This window comes from Denticeps clupeoides, chromosome 16, assembly GCF_900700375.1.
Source record: "Denticeps clupeoides chromosome 16, fDenClu1.1, whole genome shotgun sequence".
In the NCBI taxonomy this organism is placed as follows: Eukaryota; Metazoa; Chordata; class Actinopteri; order Clupeiformes; family Denticipitidae; genus Denticeps; species Denticeps clupeoides.
In genome coordinates, this window is record NC_041722.1 from 6,005,390 (window position 1) to 6,025,866 (window position 20,477).

The window sequence follows — 20,477 nt, forward strand, 5'->3', positions numbered from 1 at the left end:
AGAGGTAAGACGGGCCATAGGGACATTCAAATGGACGGAAGAGGATGATCTGATTGTACGAGAGAGAGTTGCACCTGGAGAAGGTCAGACAGATATGGAGGGGCAAGGCCGTGGATGGCCTAACGGAATGATTTTGAATTCAACCCCAGAACGGGAGTTACGTGATGGATAGAAGGAGTTTCTAGTATGCAGGTGGCTGAATTCTGAGCCAACTGAAGCTTATGGAGAGGTAGACCGTAAATTAGTTACAATAATCCAAGGCTATGAACTAGGGATGCACAATGTTAATCACGATCACAATTTTGGCTGCGACGATTAAATTAAGATGATCATTGGCGATATTTACATTTAAATAACCATAGGGCCCTATATATTGCAGAGTTAGTTTATTGTCTATAGTTGACAAATCTATACAAAATGCCTCGGTTTATGGACCTCTCCTGTGTATAGTTTTTTTTTTTTCCAAATAAGCAGGTAAACGGACGCTCATCTTTCATATTAAATATACAAAAAAGTATTTTCATAGTGACCTGCCTTTGGTTATCGCTTAAGCCAGAAAATGTTGACAGGCTGGTTTTTATCGCCAAAAATCTGAAAGCCTTGTTCACTTATTGTTTCTTTAAAATAGAAAGTGCAATAAGTGTTTGTATGTGTTTTAGCTACAATAACAAAAAATCATGATTAATAATCGTGATTACAATATTGATAAAAGTAATCTGGATGATGATTTTGGCCATAATCATGCAACCCACATAAACCATGATGGCAGTAGTATGGTAGGTGAGGGAGCGATGGAGGAGATCGATATTACGAAATTGACAGTATGGGGTATCGGGTAATGTTATTGATATGAGATTGAAAAGAAAGGGTATTGTCGATGAGGACTCTTAACCTGCTGAGAGGGCGAGACGGAACAGTTCTAAATATAATCATCCAGTTTTGGATAATGTTGATTTAGTACCAGTAAGTAGGATTTCAGTTTTATCCCTGTGTAATTTAAGGAAATGTGAGGTACAAAGTACAGATGAGTACAGATAAGATGTTAGAGAATCCAGGGGTTGGATAAGGCTCTTATACAATGAGAATAGTGACTTTGTATAACCTTCATTAGAGCAGAAAATAAACCAGAGAAGTACTAGTACTAGTCAAAAGTGAAAGTGATTGTGAAACACTGCAGCACAGCACACGGTGACACAGCGAAATGTGTCCTCTGCATTTAACCAATCACCCTTGGTGAGCGGTGGACAGCCATGACAGGTGCCCGGGAAGCAGTGTGTGGGGACGGTGCTTTGCTCAGTGGCACCTCAGTGGCACCTTGGCAGATCGGGATTCGAACCAGCAACCCTCTGATTACGGGGCCGCTTCCTTAACCGCTAGGCCACCACTGTCCCAAGCTCTGTTTGGTGTGAAGTATAGTAATGGACCAGTTAAATAGCATACCATAGGACAGAACACTTTTAACATCATGACTTATAAAGTTTAGTTTTCACAAAGGTACTAGTCAAAGTAACACCCGGCCAATGCAATTGACCTTTGGGGTAGTGGTGGCCTAGTGGTTAAAGAAGTAGCCCCGTAATCAGAAGGTTGCTGGTTCGAATCCTGATCCACTGAGGTGCCATTGAGCAAAGCACCGTCCCCACACACTGCTCCCCGGGCGCCTGTCATGGCTGCCCACTGCTCACCAAGGGTGATGGGTTCAATTCAGAGGACAAATTTCAATGTGTGCACCGTGTACTGTGCATCACATGTGACAATCACTTCACTTCACTTCACTTTACTCAGTTCAAGAAATCGGGTTCACAGGCTCCTCCTGCCATGAACAAATCTTTTTGGTGAACTGATTCTAAAGATTCAGTACATCTAAAAGAATTGCCCATCATCACTACCATCGGCATTCACCCGCCTACTGTGAGCGATTCCCATTTTAGTTCCAGCATACCTGAACTAAAGGTCAGACAAGGAGAAATTTCGCTGCACTGCACCGCGTCTCACTGACATACGCGTTTATTAAAATGTGTGTGTTTTTTTTTTTTTTTACATCGGAGTTCCTTCTCTTATTCAAATAGTAATGATTGTGTACAACCGCGACGTTTGACATGAACGAAATCACCGGCGGAGTCGTTGTTAATGTATTCGTGCCACCTTGCGGTCGAAATATGTAGCACGCTTTGCGACGGTTCCCTTGCTGGGCTGATCTGGGACCAGTTCATTTCCGAAGATACCATTATGGTCGTATGAGCAGAAGACGTTGAGTGTTGTTGCCAGTTTCGTGATTTTCAATCGTAATTACAAGTGAAAGTTTCTGTACATCCATCTTAATTATATAAGATCATATACATTTGCTATTCTAGTGTGAGCCCCAGATCATATGGTAAAATTTTTTTGTTTTGCTAACTGAAAAAAAAATATTTTATGGTTGATAGACATTACATTTTATTTTGAGTTAATGATGTATTATTCTATAGATTCTATTATATCAACTATTTTAAACAACGATATAGTTGTGAAATATTTTTTAATTTTATTTAATTCCATAAAGAACTAGCTGAGGCCAGAATGACAATGGAAAGTCACAAAGTCCCTTTAAATGCGCCATATTGGTTTTGATGGTCACTGGGCCCGCTTCGGTCACGCAGACCTGGCAACATCCGCCCTGTGACGTCACTGACACAATCATATTCCTGAAAACAAGGCGAGTAGTAAACAGGAGGTCTTAACCTTACGCACTCGCCGCAACATGGTCGGCTGACGCGCTTGGGCTGCATGCGTTCCGCGCGTCAACAGCACAGCCGGTAGACACTCGATGGCGACGGGCGGCGGCGGAGGCGCATCAATCGGGGACGGACAGGCGTCCAACTTCGCCCAGACAGGTACGGGGAGGAACGCAGACGGCGTCTCCATCTCCAATGTCGCCGTCGCCGTGATCGCCGCGCCGCCAATGGCGCTCCACAGAGAGCCCGCGTACAACTGGCAGGCCACGAAGAGCACGGTGAAGGAGCGCTTCGCGTTCCTCTTCACCAACGAGCTGCTCAGCGACGTCAGGTTCGTGGTGGGCAAGGGGAGGCTGGCGCAGCGGATCCCGGCGCACAAATTCGTCTTGGCCGCGGGAAGTGCCGTCTTTGACGCCATGTTCAACGGGGGCATGGCCACGACCTCCGCCGAGATCGAGCTGCCCGACGTGGAGCCGGCGGCGTTCCTGGCGCTGCTGAGGTAAGATGGAAGCCGCTTTTTCCTGGTTTGGTACGAAACGGGAGAGAATTTACAAATCGCAGACCTATTTACTAAAACATGGCATTGAAGAATAACTGTGCGCACTTCAGTTCCAACATTATGACAAATGATGACTGTAAAGATAGTACAGATATAGACCATCTTTTTACATTACCACACAAAAAGTGGGTGCTGATAAGAAGTGTTTTTCTAATACCATTTCCTGTACGTTTCTACTTCAATAGTAATAATCATCCACCAAACACTTCATAATGTTCAACAGTAAATGTTCTGTTCCATGCTGGGGTGCAGGTGAAACAGGGGCCATGTAGAAAATACCATGGTAAAATTCATCCACTCATTATTTCACTTTGTTATTGGACAGGACAAAATATTGTGTAGTAAGGGACGGTCAACAATAGCATATTTATTGGTGCAGATTTATTATTTCAAAAATCGTTATAAAAAGTTTTTTCCTCCCAGCTCCACTCACACCTCAATAACAATAATTTGTATGAACAATTTAAGTCTGGTTTCAACCCCACCATAGCACAGAAATAGGTTGACAATAACCAATGGCAGCTGATTCTGATCTTCCCATCATCCTCATCCCTATCATCCTTTTGATACCGTTTGATAGCATTTCCCATAATATCCTTCTGAACATTCATTTGTATAGTCATATCTCATATCTCTCAGGTCTCTCATTCTATTTAAATCCCACTCTTCACATCTGTTTCCTGTTTTCTGCAGGTGTGCCCATGGTTCAGTATTAGGACCTCTATTATTCATTATTTACATTCTCCCTCTTGGCCATATTTTCTGAAAAGAATTATAGCAGTTTTTATTGTTATGCTGATGACACCCAGATCTACATTTCCTGCATACCCAATTTCTCCCTTCCACCTACTTCCATTTGGACTGTTTAATGGAGATTCGATCAGGGTTCTCCTCTACTTTTATCAAGCTTAACAGTAATAAAACTCATTGGCACAGCCTCCACTCAAAACAAATCTCACATTTTCCATAATATTGGTAATTCCTCCATCCATCTATCCCCTCAGGTAAAGAGTTTGGGTGTCACACTTGATAGTACTTTCTCATTCCAGCCTCATATTAATTACATCACCTGGTCTGCATATTTTCATCTATGTAATATTAACCGACTCTTACGCCCCATGCTGCTGCCATTTTTGTCCATAGCTTTATCACCTCCAAGATTGACTATTGCAGTTCTCTTGTTTTTTGGTCTTCCCAATAAGTCTCAGAACTTCTTCAGAATTTTGGAGCTCAGTTTATAACTCATACTCCCTCAACACGTTACCCCAGTTCTCCAACAGCTTCATTGGTTGTCCATAGAAGCGAGAATATATTGTAAAATTAAATATTTTGTGAGATTATGCTTTTTGTTCTGCTGTTTTAATTAATTGTTTTAAATTTGATTCTGTAAGGTGACCTTGGATTTCAGAAAGGCACCCTGAAATAAAATTATTGTTATTAATAATGTCATTTTTTAATAGTAACAGTGAAAATTACAGCAATATTATAACAATTGGGATACATTATACATTTACTAGTCATATATTTCAGGCCATGCCATATTGAACCTATATTTAACTCAATCAGTGCAAATCCATTCCAAAATCTAGAATAATAGTTATAAGGGAAAAAAAAAAAAAAAAAAAAAACAGGTGTTAAGCACAAGTCACTCATGATGTTACAGAACACGTTGTGCAGTTACGAGGAATAGGAGATGGGTGCGGTGTTATTTACAACCACATGAGCTGGCTGAATTTGTTTCTCTCTCTCCCCCCCCCCCCCCCCAGGTTCTTGTATTCTGATGAAGTGCACATCGGTCCCGAGACAGTCATGACCACACTTTACACGGCCAAAAAATATGCCGTGCCCGCGTTAGAGGCACATTGCGTGGAGTTCCTAACTAAGCACCTCAGGGCTGACAATGCTTTTATGCTCCTCACTCAGGTAAACAAGCGTCTTCGAGTGATCTTCATCGAAACACTTCCCCCATCGCAACAATGTGTGTAGATTTGATACGTTTGCAATCAACCGATGCTCTTCTTCGTTTCAGGCCAGGTTATTTGATGAACCTCAACTTGCCAGTCTTTGCTTAGATACGATAGACAAAAGCACGGCGGATGCAATAAATGCAGAGGGCTTCACGGATATTGATTTAGGTATGTTTTTTTTCCTCTTTCTTCTTCTATTCACCAAACTGGTTGTCTGAGTTTGTATGGTTAAAACCCCACCTGTGTCCCATGTTCAGACACTTTGTGTGCGGTGCTGGAGAGAGACACTTTGGGCATACGGGAGAGCCGTCTGTTCAGCGCCGTCGTTCGCTGGGCAGACGCTGAGTGTTACAGACAGCAGCTCCCTCTCACGTCGGAGAACAAGCAGAAAGTTTTGGGCAAAGCCCTGACCCTCATTCGATTCCCTCTCATGACCGTGGAAGAGTTTGCAGCTGGTAAGCAGGCGTCTTTGGGAATGTCAGATATTGTGAAGTAGATATTTAACAGTCACATTGGTCTTACTTTTATAACTGTTTTTTGTTCTGTAACTTGTCTTTACAACCAACCAACCATGGAACCAGTTTGATATTCTTTCTTGTGCAACAGGGCCTGCCCAGTCTGGGATATTGTTCGATCGGGAGGTGGTAAATCTGTTTTTTAACACTTTACAGTAAACCCCAAACCCCGGGTTGACTACATTGACAGGCCACGGTGTTGTCTCAGGGGCAAGGAATGCAGCATAAATAGGTTCCAGCAGGTTGAGAGTCGCTGGGGATACAGTGGAACCAGTGACAGAATTAGGTGGGTTGAGACTGTCTGGTAATACTTTCTAACATGACCTGACATAAAGATCACACATCATTCTGCTGATTTAGCTAGCCATTTTTTTTCATGGGGGCATGCTTAACATGTTCAGAATAAAATGCAAAATCAGCACCGGCACCCCTTTTCAGACATTTAATATCTATACATAGATATTAAAAGTGCAGAGTTTGAGCTTGTTTGCATTTTTGTCATCACAAAGGCTACTTTAACTCCTGTATAGAACTGTAGGTTCCATTGCTGAGGAGCCTTTTTATGCAAAATGGTTTTATAATTTGAATGACTTTAAATGAACATTTTAAGTGTTGAAAATCAAAGAGGCTGCTCTTCTTCTCAAGAAGTTAATCTGTTTGCAAACACCTGAGAAGGCGTATTTAAAATGTATGTGCTGTAATTACAAGAAACATTCAGTTATGGAGTAAAATTGAGTGCATGTGACCCATTGTCCCCTCCTTTCATCTCTACAGATTTAATGTTAACAGGCGAATATCAGTAGTGGGGTTTGGCTTGTATGGTGGGCTGCATGGGCCAACGGATTATCAGGTCAGCATACAGGTAGGTGTTTTTTTTTTTTTTTATATATACATATATACAGGGCAGTGGTGGCCTAAAAGCAGAGGACACAATTCGTTGTGTCACCATGTGCTGTGCTGCAGTGTTTTACAACGAAAATCACTTCACTGTCATTTTTCACAAGTCCCCATTTTTTTAACAGGACACACACACACACACAGACAATTTCTTCACTCTGGGATGGTGTGTGTGTTTCATATGCTTCACCTTCTCTCTCTCAACAGATCCTCGAGAGTGACAGAAATCAAACACTGGGACAGAACGAAACAGGGTTTAACTGTGATGGCACGGCCAGTACGTTCAGGGTCATGTTCAAGGAGCCTGTTGAAATTTTACCCAATATCAGCTACACTGCCTGTGCAACTCTAAAGGTGCTCATGTATACTATATTAAGAGTAAAATTCTGTTGCTGGATAGATTTTCATTTATTCATTTACAAATGCGCTGCATTTCAGGGGCCTGATTCACACTACGGCACAAGAGGTTTAAAGAAAGTGACGCACGAATCATCAACAGGGACCAAAACAACATTTTTCTTCTGCAGCTCACCTGGAAATAACAATGGTACGTCTGTCGAAGACGGACAAATCCCTGAAATAATCTTTTATACCTAAACAAAGAAGCTCCGGTTTTGATTGGGACGAGCGTACCTCATATTTAGGTATGGACAGAGACTGAGACTGAAGCCTGTTGCTGTCTGCTTCCTGCAGTGTGTGTGTACCAGCCTGGCATCTCAAGGAGAGTAATAAAACGTGTGCATCTTATACTACGTCATGTCTCATTCGTCTAATGACTGAGGGATTGAATTATGTCTTTTAATCAGTTGCATTTGTAACTTGCATTTGTGTGTTTTAAAATGTCGTTGTAATGGACGTTTGTACAAATGTTGAATGTTTGCATGTTAAGGCAACAGAGAAGGAAAAAATGACTGTTATTTGTTTACAGAAAGGTATATTTTTTAGCTTTGACATTAAAACAATTCTCACAGGCCTTTCAAGCTGTTTTAGATTTCTGATGTCGTACTGCACATTTTTCAAAGTATGTAAATATAATACAATACAAAAAAATACAAAAGTATTATACAAGTCCAGTGAATTTTTGTTTTCTACAGATACACACGGTTAGTAAATTTTTAGGAAGTTTAGCGTTATTTTTTGGATTCTGGATTTGGAAAAAATGTCTTCAAAAAAATATCTGCAACATTACATTGATATTCCTATTGTGATGCAATCTGTTACCAATTGGTCCTATTTAGTTAAGATGGTTTGAATCACATTGGTAAGGTGTGTGCTTGGCTTATTTCCATATTTATAAATTTTTTTGTTTGTAAAAGCAGTGTTCTTTCCATCTCAGATGGTTGGTTTCCGGAGCTGTTTTAACTACCTGCTTTTGCACCCTCAATTCATCAGATGGATTTTCTTTTGTAAATTTAGCTGTGTCTCAAGCTACAGGCACCTGCTTTTTCTTCTGATGTGCCATGTATGAAATAACTTCCCCGTAAAAAAGACTTTGGCTGTGTCCCAGTGAAGGTGAGGTTTTACCTTGGGAGTTTTGTTTTCATTGATAAAATATGTAAACTGATGCATAAAATATGTTCTGCAAATGGGGTCCTTTAGTAAATGATGAAAAAGAAAGCTCTAAAAATATTGGCGCATGATCCTACCTATCAAACATGAAGCCACTCTGTCCAGTGATGCCTTAGGTGTAAAGAAATAGAAGAGGTCTTGTGTATATTTGAATATATTACATGACCAGACCTTTCGGGCAGCAGCAGATGATCTGACTGGCTGGAGCAGCATCTAATAAACAAGCCACTGAAGTAGGATTGGATTGTCAGTTCCTACTTAAATACTGCTCACATCTGCAGTACCGTATTACACCGGTACGTCAGCGAGTCTCAACATCCTGAAATATTAGAAATGGTATCAAGTATTACCTGTCTGGCACGACACTGTTTTTGCTTAACATTTCACATGGGAACTGTGTATTGGGTTGATGAATGCCATTATTTTACAAAAAAAACATTCAGTTCAAAAACTCTGGGTCACTGAATACGCACTTGTTAAGGTTAAAATAGGATGTCTAAAATTATCAACTAATACATTCCTGGAACAAAACACTTTTCACTGTAAAATTTAACTGGGAACTTTGCTCCTGTGCACATAGATTTATGATGAATATGGACAGTTCAATGTAAAATAACTAGTATTGCAGCCTGCAGTGGAACAGACAATTTGAATAAGGAGCTGTGAATAAGAAGCCTTCTTCTTAATTCTATCACATCAAGCAGGCCACGGTTCATCTCACCAATATAGATGTGAAACAGTTATTCATATTGGGAGTCTGCTGCGTTACTGCTCCTGCCCTATTTGTGCACTTTGTGTGGCATCCAGCTCGGGCCAACAAGCTCCTGCCACAGCCAGGGAATTCCCCGTGTAACCTGGTTGTGATGAATCGGATGTGGCCGGTTCCTGTGAATTCGCTGGCAGATGGGTAGCTGGTTCAGCTGGATGGATTCTATTTGTAATTGTCTGTTGAAGATCTTGACTAAACATCACTTACCATGAGAATACATGTTACTAAAGGCTTTAGCTGTACATGTAGCTGCTACGTGAACAGTAACAACAAGACAACATATTTCTGCTCGTATGATGTTTGTATCCGTACAAACTCGTGTTTGGGACCCACTGTCCATTTCACTCGTGAGCTGAGCAGATCCATGTTTTTAAAACGTTTTAAGAAGAGGAGCAGCTTATAGGACTGAACCGCCCTCTTGTCAGTATTTCATGCACAAAACTGTAGCACAAAACTGTTCCTGATAATACAGCGTTTAGCGAACACCCTTATCCAGAGCGACTTACAACCAGTAGTTACAGGGACAGTGTGTTACCCGCTAGGCTACTGCCACACCCGGACACCTTTGCCATCAGTGGACATTTGCAGACATGTTGGGACTGCAGCCTCATCCAAAACCAAAAATGGTGATAGATTATTAGTGCTAATGGCTTGTAATCAAAGCATTTTGAATGGTGAACTAGTGTCTTGTGACATTTTGTGACATTACAATCACAAACTTAAGTGAAGTGACTGTCATCGTGAAACACTGCAGCACAGGACACGGTGACACAACGAAATATGTCCTCGGCTTTTAACCATCACCCTCGGGTGCAGTGTGTGAGGACTTTGCTCAGAGGCACCTTGGCAGGTTTGGATTCGAACCAGCAACCTACTGATTTCAGGGCTGCTGCCTTAACCTCTAGGCCACCACTGTCCACTGTCCCAATAATATTAAGTCACTTACATTTTTGATGAAATAGTGACTGTTTTTATCTATTTTAGCAGCGAAAATAGATCCAATGAATCCAAACAAAGATCGCAATTTTCCTTTTTCAGTTTTTTTTCCTCCCATCCTGTAGCCTACTCGCGCTCACCCGGTTGAGAACCACTGTACTATATGAAAGGAACTGAACAATTGAATGACCAGGGAAATTACTTAGCAGAAGTGTTCACAATAGATATTAATATCTTTACATATATTCATATAATACATATGAGTCAGCATTTAATGCTGATTACAAGTAATATTCATCTTGTCTTGGTCTCCAGGCTGGCCTTCCAATCAAGGTGGATTTCAGCTCATTTCTCCAGGCCCTGACCTGTGACCAGGCCCCCACCCTGTCATGGAGGAAGCTATCCAGTGCATCCGTGCTGAGGGCGGGAAAGCAGCTCTTCTCACAAACAACTTCCTGTTGCCAAGTGGAGCCTCTTTCCTGCCTGTGAACAGCTCACACTTTCATGTGGTGGGTAAATGAGAGATTTCTACTTTTTCCTAATTTACACAGTATTAGGCGATTCTCTGGAAAATGAAACTAAAAAGATGGTAAAAAAATCTGTAATATTTGCATTTGTACTTGTCTTAATGTTTAAGATGGATACTCAGATAATGTGGAACATCTTAATGGCAAAGAATTTGAAAAACCGAAGGTTTTGAAGATATTTAAAACATGGTTATCACAATGTAAACTATTTACTCATTTCAATGGAATTCAAAGCAAATTGCTATCATAACCCAGACATTCGAAGTTCAGTTTATGTAGCAGTCAGTCAATATCGAGAAGGCCAGAACTGATGGTCAAATGATGATTTATTGAAGCCGTCCGTGTCATCAACCAACGTAAGAGCTAAGCAAGAGCAGATACCAATAATTACAATCACATCCCCCGTCATGCACAGCACCTTACGTTAGTATATTTCTTTCCCTTAGCATAACAAATCACGTCTTTTCTCACAAACATTACAAGATGCTCAAATATACTTTAGTCATAGTTACAAACCTTGTTCCCTTATCAACTGATGCTAGATTTGTTGCTTTTAACTCTTTCGGTTGTCCTTCTCCTGCTTTACTTCGCGCCTTCTGTCTCACCTCAAGCTCAGTTCCGTTACCGTACTTCCGCTCACAAAGGGGTTATCAAAATAAGAGCGGGTAACATTACATTCATGTAAATCTTACGTTTTTTGGTCTTTACAGTTTATATATGTTGTACTGAAAAGTGCATCAGACTAAATATATTCATACAAAGCACCACATTTCAACTCTTAGTACACTTAACAGGGACCAGACGGCAGTCGGCGAGGCAAAATCTCGAGTTTGGTGAGGCCATGGAGAAAGACTATCGACCGGCTCCAAAGAGTTTCTGGCAAACCATCCGACGCCTCAGGAGAAGAAGGCAGCAACTCGCTCACACTTTACAGTGGGGATGGGGAGCTGCTGACGTCGACTGGGGCTATATTCGGGTGGTGGAAGGAATACTTTGAGGAGCTCCTCAATCCCACGGACACATATTCCAAGGAGGAAACAGGGCTGAGATACCTGGGTATGGACTGTTCAATCTCAGGGGCAAAATTTGCTGAGGTAGTCAAACAGCGACACAGCAGCGCAGCCCCAGGGGTGGATGAGATCCATCCTGGGTATCTCATGGCTATGGATGTTGTAGGGCTGTCATGGTTGACACGTCTCTGCAACATTGCGTGGACATCGGGGGCAGTTCCTGTGGAGTGGCAGACTGGGGTGGTGGTCCCCGTTTTTTAAGAAGGGGGACCAGAGGGTGTGTTCCATTTATAGGGGGATCACACTCCTCAGCCTCCCTGGAAAGATCTACTCCAAGGTACTGGAGAGGAGGGTCCAGTCGATAGTTGAACTTCAGATTGAGGTGGAGCATTGTGGTTGTCGTCCTGGCCATGGAACTGTGGACCAGCTCTCCACCCGTCAACTCCATATCATCTGGATCAAACGGACCAGGGGAGTTGAGACCAACACCTAGAGAGGAACGGGATAAAGAGCAAAATCAGCATTAAAAAACAATCTAATTACAAAAATAAAAAACGACAGACACAAACCTTCATCAGATGAGGGATCTGAAGCAAATGAAGGAATCTTCACAAGCTGAGCTTTTTTCTGCTGGGGTGGGGGGGGGGGGGGGGGGGGGGGGGGGGGGGGGGGGGGGGGGGGGGGGGGTCACATTGACTAAAAAGAGAAAAATAAGCATGAACTATTATATAAAAAGCCAATACCATAAGATAGCAGAGAGCACGAGGATAATAGCTTATTAAAGCGTTTAGAAAGTGCACCTGTTCATGTTCATGGACAAATTAGTCACGGGGGACATCACGTCCGCGGGTCCTGTGGGGGAGAACAGCGAGACCTCAGGGAATCCGAGTCTTCGGCCAGGCTGGAGGTGATGGCTGTCCGGGCTGAAGTCCATATTCAATCTGCCGCTATGCGCAGTGTCCCCAAAAAATGGGATTACAACACAATCAGTGGCAAATTCCTGTGAATTATCAGACAGGCTATCGATTTATCTTAACAGCGCACTGGCGGTTAAGACATTTTTAATATGTCGTTAATTAGCCATTCAATCTCAAGTGCCATGGTTTTAGGGCATAAACAGTTATCTGGAGATGATATCTTGAAGCTTGGCACAACCCAAGTTATGAGCCTGGTACAGATGAGTTATTCAATCATTTTACCTTATATTCATTTATCAGATTCTTTAAACCAAAATAGTTTATATAGGAGGAATAAGACTTTTCTTCAGGACAAAGGGGGAAATTTAAGACCAGTGAGGATCTGAAAATGGTGACTGTAACTAATTGGGAACGTTTCTGTAATGATAATAATAAAATAACTCAAAGCTATGTTAACCAGAGGGCTTCTTTCAGCTTAAAATGATTTACAGCTAAGGTGATACAATCTTCTTACATTTGGTCCCAATCAACTGTTTTCATTGAAATTGGCATTTTTAATTTAGTTTAAAACTGAACTTCACCAAATGAAACAGAAACACTTCTCAGACTGTTCATGTCATGCAGTTTAATACCTTGTTATTACAGTCCTTCAAGCAAGCGCTGCAGGTTCTGTTTATTAGTTATGGTATGACTGTGTGTGTGTGTGTTAAACCTGCCAAATGCTAGCAAAACCAGCTTTCTAGAATGTTTCTTTTTCTTTTTTTTCTACCTTGTATCATTTACCTTACTTAGTCCACCTCTTAGACATGCGTTTGTGTATAAAGTTGTGGGAAAATTGACATTTTCAGCAACATTCTATTATCAATTGTAATAATTATATCGTTTTTGTTTTTTTTAACACACACTCATTGTTTTATGAGCAATAAATGAACAAGACAAGGTTTTAAAATCCCTATATCCCCAGGGGGAGCGGTTGGTAAATGTTCCCACTCAGAATAAACTCGGGAATGTGAGTTGCTCTCTCTCATACACACCACAAGGGCACAATTTGAAAAGACTGAGGGGATGTAAAAGACAACTGTTCTATTAGGCTATAAACACACTTTGTATTAACTTTTAAAATAGAGAAACTGAAATGACTTAAGATGCTCAGAAGTATTTTATTCTCCTCCTTCACATTACATTACATTACACATTACATATTACATGCAGTCCTGCTGTGTTGCTCCAGATTCCCACCCCCCACACATCTAGCAAGGGGTGGTAGTAGCCTAGTGGGTAACACACTCGTCTATGAACCAGAAGTGGGTTCAAATCCCACTTACTACCATTGTGTCCCTGAGAAAGACACTTAACCCTAAGTTGCTCCAGGGGGGACTATGCCTGTAAATACTGATTGTAAGTCGCTCTGGTTAAGGGCGTCTCATAAATGCTGTAAATGTAAATGTAAAGGGTATATAAGGTATATATAAAAAAATATAACAATATAGGTCACAAAACAATATAGGTTTTGCGAGGAAAAACTATATACAGAATTTTTACCACTGAGGCACCATCCGAATCTATTGTCAATTTAAGTGCTTATGTAAAAAAAAAAAAAAAAAAAAAGCTTAGAAGGCAGAAAGTCATGGAGGTGCTCAGGTCTTCTTGAGGCGGCTGCTCCTCAGCCCAGGCCCGGCTCTTCTGATGCGATTTCCGATCTTCCTCCCTTCCTGAGAAGTATCTGCTCTTCCCATTCAAATTCGGAAAAGGCCACGTCGTTGACAGCGAATCACACGCTACAGTCCAGGAGGACAAAGATGTAGAGTCAGATTCTACAGAGGATTCAAAAGAATCAAACAGTAAAGAATCAAATTGTGTCTCACCGATCCAGGACCTTTCGCTGGTTTATTAGTCACTACTGGAGCAGTAAAGAGACTGGCCATTCCCACTGGAACATTGGCATCAATCTGAATTTTAAGGATTACACAGAACTGTTTTAGTATGAAACATTAAACTGTCATGGTAACAAACACTGACATGCAAACAATAACAGCTATGAATAAAATAATAGTGAACTCTTTGATCTTTGAACCTGAGACAAGAAAATAAATAAATAGATAGATATATGAGTCCATTATGGGGAGGGATTGAGGATCTGTAGTTACAGAGTAGATATATATTACTTACAGTTTGAGAGGGTCTGACTTCATGCACCATTGGGATGTAAGTATCAGCTGAGATCCTCGTCCTCTTTTCTCTGACATGTGGACTCTCATCTGGTGGCGCCCTTCTTTTTAATTGAGACCGTCCCTGAAGACTGGACGTTGAGGGAGAGCAGAAAAGCCCACATGGTTGACCGCGAATCACAGGCTACAGTCCAGGAGGACAAAGATGTAGAGTCAGAATCTACAGAATCTACAGAATCAAACGAATCAAACAGTAAAGAATCAAATCGTGTCTCACCGATCCAGGACCTTCAGCTGGTTCATCAGTCACTACTGGAGCAGTAAGGACACTGGCCATTCCCACTGGAACGTTGGAGTCAATCTGAAGAATTAAATGTCATTTTAAGGATTACACAGAACTGTTTTAGTATGAAACATTAAACTGTCATGGTAGCAAACACTGACATACAAACAATAACAGCTATGAATAAAATAATAGTGAACTCTTTGACCTTTGCACCTGAGACAAGAAAATAAATAGATAGATAGATAGATAGATAGATAGATAGATAGATAGATAGATAGATAGATAGATAGATAGATAGATAGATAGATAGATGAGTCCATTATGGGGAGGGATTGAGGATCTGTAGTTACAGAGTAGAGTTATATATTACTTACAGTTTGGGAGGGTCTGACTTCATGCACCAATGGGATGTATGTATCAGCTGACATCCTCCTGCTCTTTTCACTGACAGGTGGACTCTCATCTGGTGGCGCCCTTCTTTTTAATTGAGACCGTCCCTGAATACTGGACATTGAGGGAATCTTCAGCTTGGGCGGTTCACATTGACTGTAAAGAGAAAAAGAAGCATTAACTTTTATATGAAAAGCCAATAAGACAGCAGACAACACGAGGATAACGGCTTATTAAAGAGTTTAGAAACTGTACCTTCCGAGACCTGCCAGGTTGTTCATGTTTATGCACAATTTATTCACGGGGGACAGCACGTCCGAGGGTCCAGCGGGGGAGAAGAACAGAGTCTTCACACAATTGGAGCCCGTGGACACCAAATCCGGCAGCGAGACCTGAGCGAGTCTTCGGCCAGGCTGGGGGTGAAGGCTGTCCGGGCTGAAGTCCATATTTGCCCGCTATGCGCAGTGTCCCCAAAAATGTTTAATCAGGATTAATCGGTGACAAACTCCTGTGAATTTGCAAATCGCACTGGCGACGAACACGGACACGGAGTAAGCACGCTAACGGTCCCGATTGCAAAGCAGTTGAAATGTTTCAAATTAATAATTAAAAAGACATCTTCATTTGTCTTCCTCCTTCCTTCGGCTGTCAGAAAGCTGCCGCCAAACGCGCACTCTCTCTGACCCTCGGGATCCACTGTGGGGGAGAAAAACTCGAGTATGGATGTCAGCCAGTTTGTATCTATGTCGAAACCAAGGCAACCAGAAGCGTCAAACCTTTGACCAATAGCAGACACTGTTATTATCTCCTCAACCAATCACAACCAAGGCGGAGGGGTGACATACAGAATCGACATCCAATCAGAAGCGGGTCAGTGACAGCCATTATCCAATCAACCTGGAGCTGAAGGGTGGGTGCAGAAAAATCCGCGTAAAAAAATGGCAGATTTTCCCGCGGAACGTTTCAAGCTGCGACTGGACCACCCCCGACTAAAGCCCGTCAGCCAACAGACGTGCGAGTTTTCGTTGCGGAAACGTGCCATTTAAACACGACACGCCGTATTTTAAGATTCGCTATACATTACATTTAATTTCACAATGGCTGGGCAGGATACAGTTAGAAGAATCGTTTTGTTAATATACATATAGGCAAATGATTTCCAACTTTTGGAAAAAGTTGCATACTAACCTGTGTGTGTCTTCTGTTTATCAGAGTATTGAGTACATGAGTATCATATTTTAAACAGAAAATCTGCCCACCGTGTTTCACTGATCACGAACACCCTCCTCCTGGATAGGTCACACTTGTATAAAAAATGAATACATTTTTTTCGTCTAGCACTTAACAATTCCCTAGCATGTTCTATTCCTGACAAGTTAGGCCTTATCAGGGCTCTTAGTTTTGTAACTCAAAATCTATAGAAACCGAATGAGGAATGCCAAGTCTGCCAAGTAAAGTAACGAAAAGAAAAGAACGTTTTAACTCCATCTCGGCCGCAGACAACGTCAGAGACGGGGAGGTGACAGCGCGTCAGGGGGGTGGGGACAGCTGGCCGCGTCGTCACCCCGCTCCTTCACTCCTCCGACGCGCTGCTCCTGCGCTGCTGCACGGACCGAATCGCCTACAACGAACCTGGATTCATTACACGTGCCGAGATGCAGATCTCTTATTCAGGAAACGCCACGCAGCAGAACATCACGCTGCCGACTGAAGACTGGACCCCAGTAGGTTATTGTTTCTTTCCCTATAAAATGATATAAAATGATGCTCTCAGCTTCCATAAACTTCTGATTAAATTTTTTTGTTCAAAAAGTATTTCAGATGAATCTAACACTTAAACATGCACATGCAAACACACTGTATTTATATTTGTAACATTTGAATACAGTTCAGCAACATACATCACACAACCTGACGACCAGGTTTTACAGTGCTTAAAAATGGGATATATCACAAATAAGAGAACAGAAAATTCTGGCAGTTTGTCCATATTTAGATAGTCATGTTGACCAGAACAAGGCAAATGTATTTAAATGTAATGCATTTAAAACTCTAAAAGTACACATGCCTCACCTGGAGCAAAGTATCTTTAATGTTGTGGAGGTATAGCTCAGTGGTAGAGCATTTTACTGCAGATGAAGAGGTCCCAAGTTCAAATCCTGGTGCCCCCTGTAATAGTGCATTCATTCTTGGGGCAGTGGTGGCCTAGCGGTTAAGGAAGCGGCCCCTTAATCAGAAGGTTGCCAGTTCGAATCCCGATCCGCCAAGGTGCCACTGAGCAAAGCACCATCCCCACATACTGTCATGGCTGCCCACTGCTCACTCAGGGTGATGGGATAAATGCAGAGGACAAATTTCACTGTGTGCACCATGTGCTGTGCTGCTGGGACAATCAATGTGACAATCCCTTCACTTCACTTCATTCTGCTATTATTCCATATGATTGAGTGACATGGGAGCAATGCTTGAAATTCTTGTTTACATGTTCACATTCTGTGTATCCCAGTGATGCCATGGTTTGTGTTAAGTGAGGTATGATGATAGATGACTTGTCTGTTGTTCATGCTTTGCACATTGCATCTGTAAAAATGAGAAATATTGCATAGTTCATAAATAATTTGTCATTTAATGTATTGCTAAAGCAACACCCTCTCCAGACTACCTGATTTATAAATTAAGCACTGGCCATGTCTTACGGTCTGTTTTTTCTCTACTTTACCCATACTTTAAAATAGTATCCAATTTTTGTCAACGTGAACACTGAAAACGGTTTGTATCATAAATTAGACAACAGAAAACTGGTGACGGTTTGTCAAAGTTTAGAACACAGATTTATGATATGCTGACAAGAGCTTTGAATTGATGAAGCATCTCTGTTAATAATCATCAAATTGCATCACCATACTCACTTGTTCCTAACAAAAATACAGGTGGTACAGAGGTGATATTCGGAAGAGACTTTTGCAAAACTGGATTGATGCCTACACACGAAGCCCATTTATACAAAGGAATGCAAGTCATAATATCAAAATTTCAGTGCGTTGCATGACGTTTCCTTTCTGCATTGACCTGCAGAGCTTCAGCGCCCCCTCTGTCTTCCAGACTACATGTTTTAGTGATTAAGGAATGGGCAGATGCTTATATGGCATTCCATAACGTGAAGAAAGAACATGAGAAGACTTGACTTTACTTTACTTTACTTGGCAGATGCTTTTGTCCAAAGTGACTTACAAGAGGAAGACACCAGCAATTCTCATTCGGTTTCCATAGATTTTGAGTAAAAAAAAAGAGCCCTGATAATAGAACACCAGCATAAAGACAAAATTTACAGAAACGTCCTTATAGGTGATGTTCTGCCTAGATTTTGTGAGTGTGAAAAGAGAGGCTGGAAATTGTGGCCAAATATAATCAAATATATGAGGCGAAACATTAAAAAATGTGAAGGTGTGGATTCAGTCTTTAATAAGATGAAAATAATGTTTTCTGTTTTTATATAGTGCTTAAATATGGGATGTATGACAGATAAGAGAACAGAAAATTTCTTACTGAAAATCTCTCTCAGTTTGTCCATATTTATATAAAGTTATGCTGACAAGAACAAGGCACATGTTTCAGGCTTCATTATCTATTAAATAGATTCATAAATGAATCCTTGCATTATTGCACCACCTACCAACATGCTCCTTAGAATCAGTATCATGCTCCTTAGAAAGAATACAGAAGTAATCTTTCAATCTAGAATTATTGCACAAGTTCACGGCATTCCATAAATGTAAGTGTCTATTTCGGGAATCACAGGAAAATAAACTGTACTAGTAACAGGAAAGTTGCGGGTTCAAATCCCGATCTGCCAATGTGCCACTGAGGTCCCCTTTATCAAGGTACCGTCCCCACCCCTTTCATGGCCGCCCACTGCTCACCAAGGGTTAAATGCAGAGGACACAGTGCTTGCTTAGTCTTTATCACAATGAAAAAAACAATCACTTTTATGTTCACTTTTTGCATGTAGTGCCCTGTCCCATCAGTAATGCATGGAAGTGTCAGTTACTATCTTACAAATAAATAGTGTAGAAACAAGATTGATGTTTTATGATATAGAGGATCCAATCCTGACATGATTATTGTCATTGGAATGATGGATATTGTTTATGTTAAAATTATTGTGGAAGGATCTACCTTTTGTTCTTACCACAACACCCATTTCTCGTGTTAGACAATTTTTATTGTCACTCTTTTTAACACTCTGACCTTCTGCAGAAGCATGTAACAAAAATAAATGCAGAAAATATCAGAGTTGACCATTATCCACTGTCAATACTGCAGTTAAGTGGAGTTATTAGGAATAATAGTAACACAGCATTTAAAAACACAGCACCTGTGAACTTCCAAGCATCTATTAGTCCATTTATATAGAGAAAATACAGATAATCATACTGTGTGAAAGATTACAAAGTAGGAATCAGCGATGTCTTATTCCATATGATTGAGTAACATGAGAGCATTTCATGCTTGAAATGACTGTTTACAGCTACACATTCTATACAATCCAGTGACAACCCAGTGGTTTGTGTTAAGAGTGTCACGTATATAGTGTGGATAAGGGCGTCTGATAAATGGTGCAAATGTATAATGAAGACGACTAGTAATTGTGAAAGAAGCAACACTACACGGGTTGCTGGACATGGCGAGGAAGGAGGACGCATACGCACAGTGTCACCAGGCAGAGGTTTTATTACATGATGCACACAACGTCCGGAGTAGCCCCTTCCAAACCAGATCCTGACAGATTGCACTTTTAGTGATTAAGCACATTGAAATGTTACTTTTTCTATGAAATGTTTTAATTTTCCCTCACCACCACTCTAACCCTTTGGCTTCTTTGAAAGCTCTCCCTAAAAGCAAGTCGGATGTGCTCTTCTGGAATATTTTGATTCTGGGGAATCAAGACCTGAGCTATAGTGGTGCTTTGACCACTGTTCCGCCGACAATTCAGTTGAATTTGAAAGTTATGGAAGCCACCGGCCATTCCTTGCATGTCAATGCGAAGGTACCTTGTCTGGATTAAATTGGACCTTGCCTGGGTTACCAGGTGACAACTATGCCAACGGTTCACACAATCGTCTACGTTGTTACTCCAACGACGACCATTTAGAATGCAGTTGTTATTATCTTGCACCGCGTATAAAACAATCTGCCGGTTTTCTCCATCAGGGAATTCATGGATAGGAATCTGTGACCCTGAGTTGCCACTCTGCC

At 41.3% G+C, this 20,477-nt stretch overlaps 2 protein-coding genes across 2 annotated transcripts; one reads left to right on the forward strand and one right to left on the reverse strand.

Moving 5' to 3' along the window:
- The first annotated feature begins 2,653 nt into the window (after nucleotides 1-2,653).
- LOC114765901 (BTB/POZ domain-containing protein 1-like) lies at nucleotides 2,654-7,709 on the forward strand. The gene is given in 9 exon segments (XM_028956422.1): nucleotides 2,654-3,210; nucleotides 5,037-5,193; nucleotides 5,300-5,405; nucleotides 5,495-5,692; nucleotides 5,844-5,896; nucleotides 5,899-6,038; nucleotides 6,527-6,614; nucleotides 6,857-7,003; nucleotides 7,088-7,709. Coding segments are annotated over 9 exon segments (1,455 nt in total). The 5' UTR covers nucleotides 2,654-2,803; the 3' UTR covers nucleotides 7,247-7,709.
- Nucleotides 7,710-13,531: 5,822 nt separating this feature from the next.
- Nucleotides 13,532-16,500, reverse strand: LOC114766259 (uncharacterized). Its single transcript, XM_028956937.1, has 7 exons — nucleotides 16,481-16,500; nucleotides 15,477-15,917; nucleotides 15,206-15,377; nucleotides 14,823-14,906; nucleotides 14,547-14,729; nucleotides 14,243-14,326; nucleotides 13,532-14,155 (listed from the first exon to the last, which is right to left on the reverse strand). The coding sequence occupies exons 2-7, from the start codon at nucleotides 15,665-15,667 to the stop codon at nucleotides 14,114-14,116; spliced, it is 756 nt and encodes a 251-aa protein (XP_028812770.1). The 5' UTR covers nucleotides 15,668-15,917; nucleotides 16,481-16,500; the 3' UTR covers nucleotides 13,532-14,113.
- Nucleotides 16,501-20,477: the final 3,977 nt, after the last annotated feature.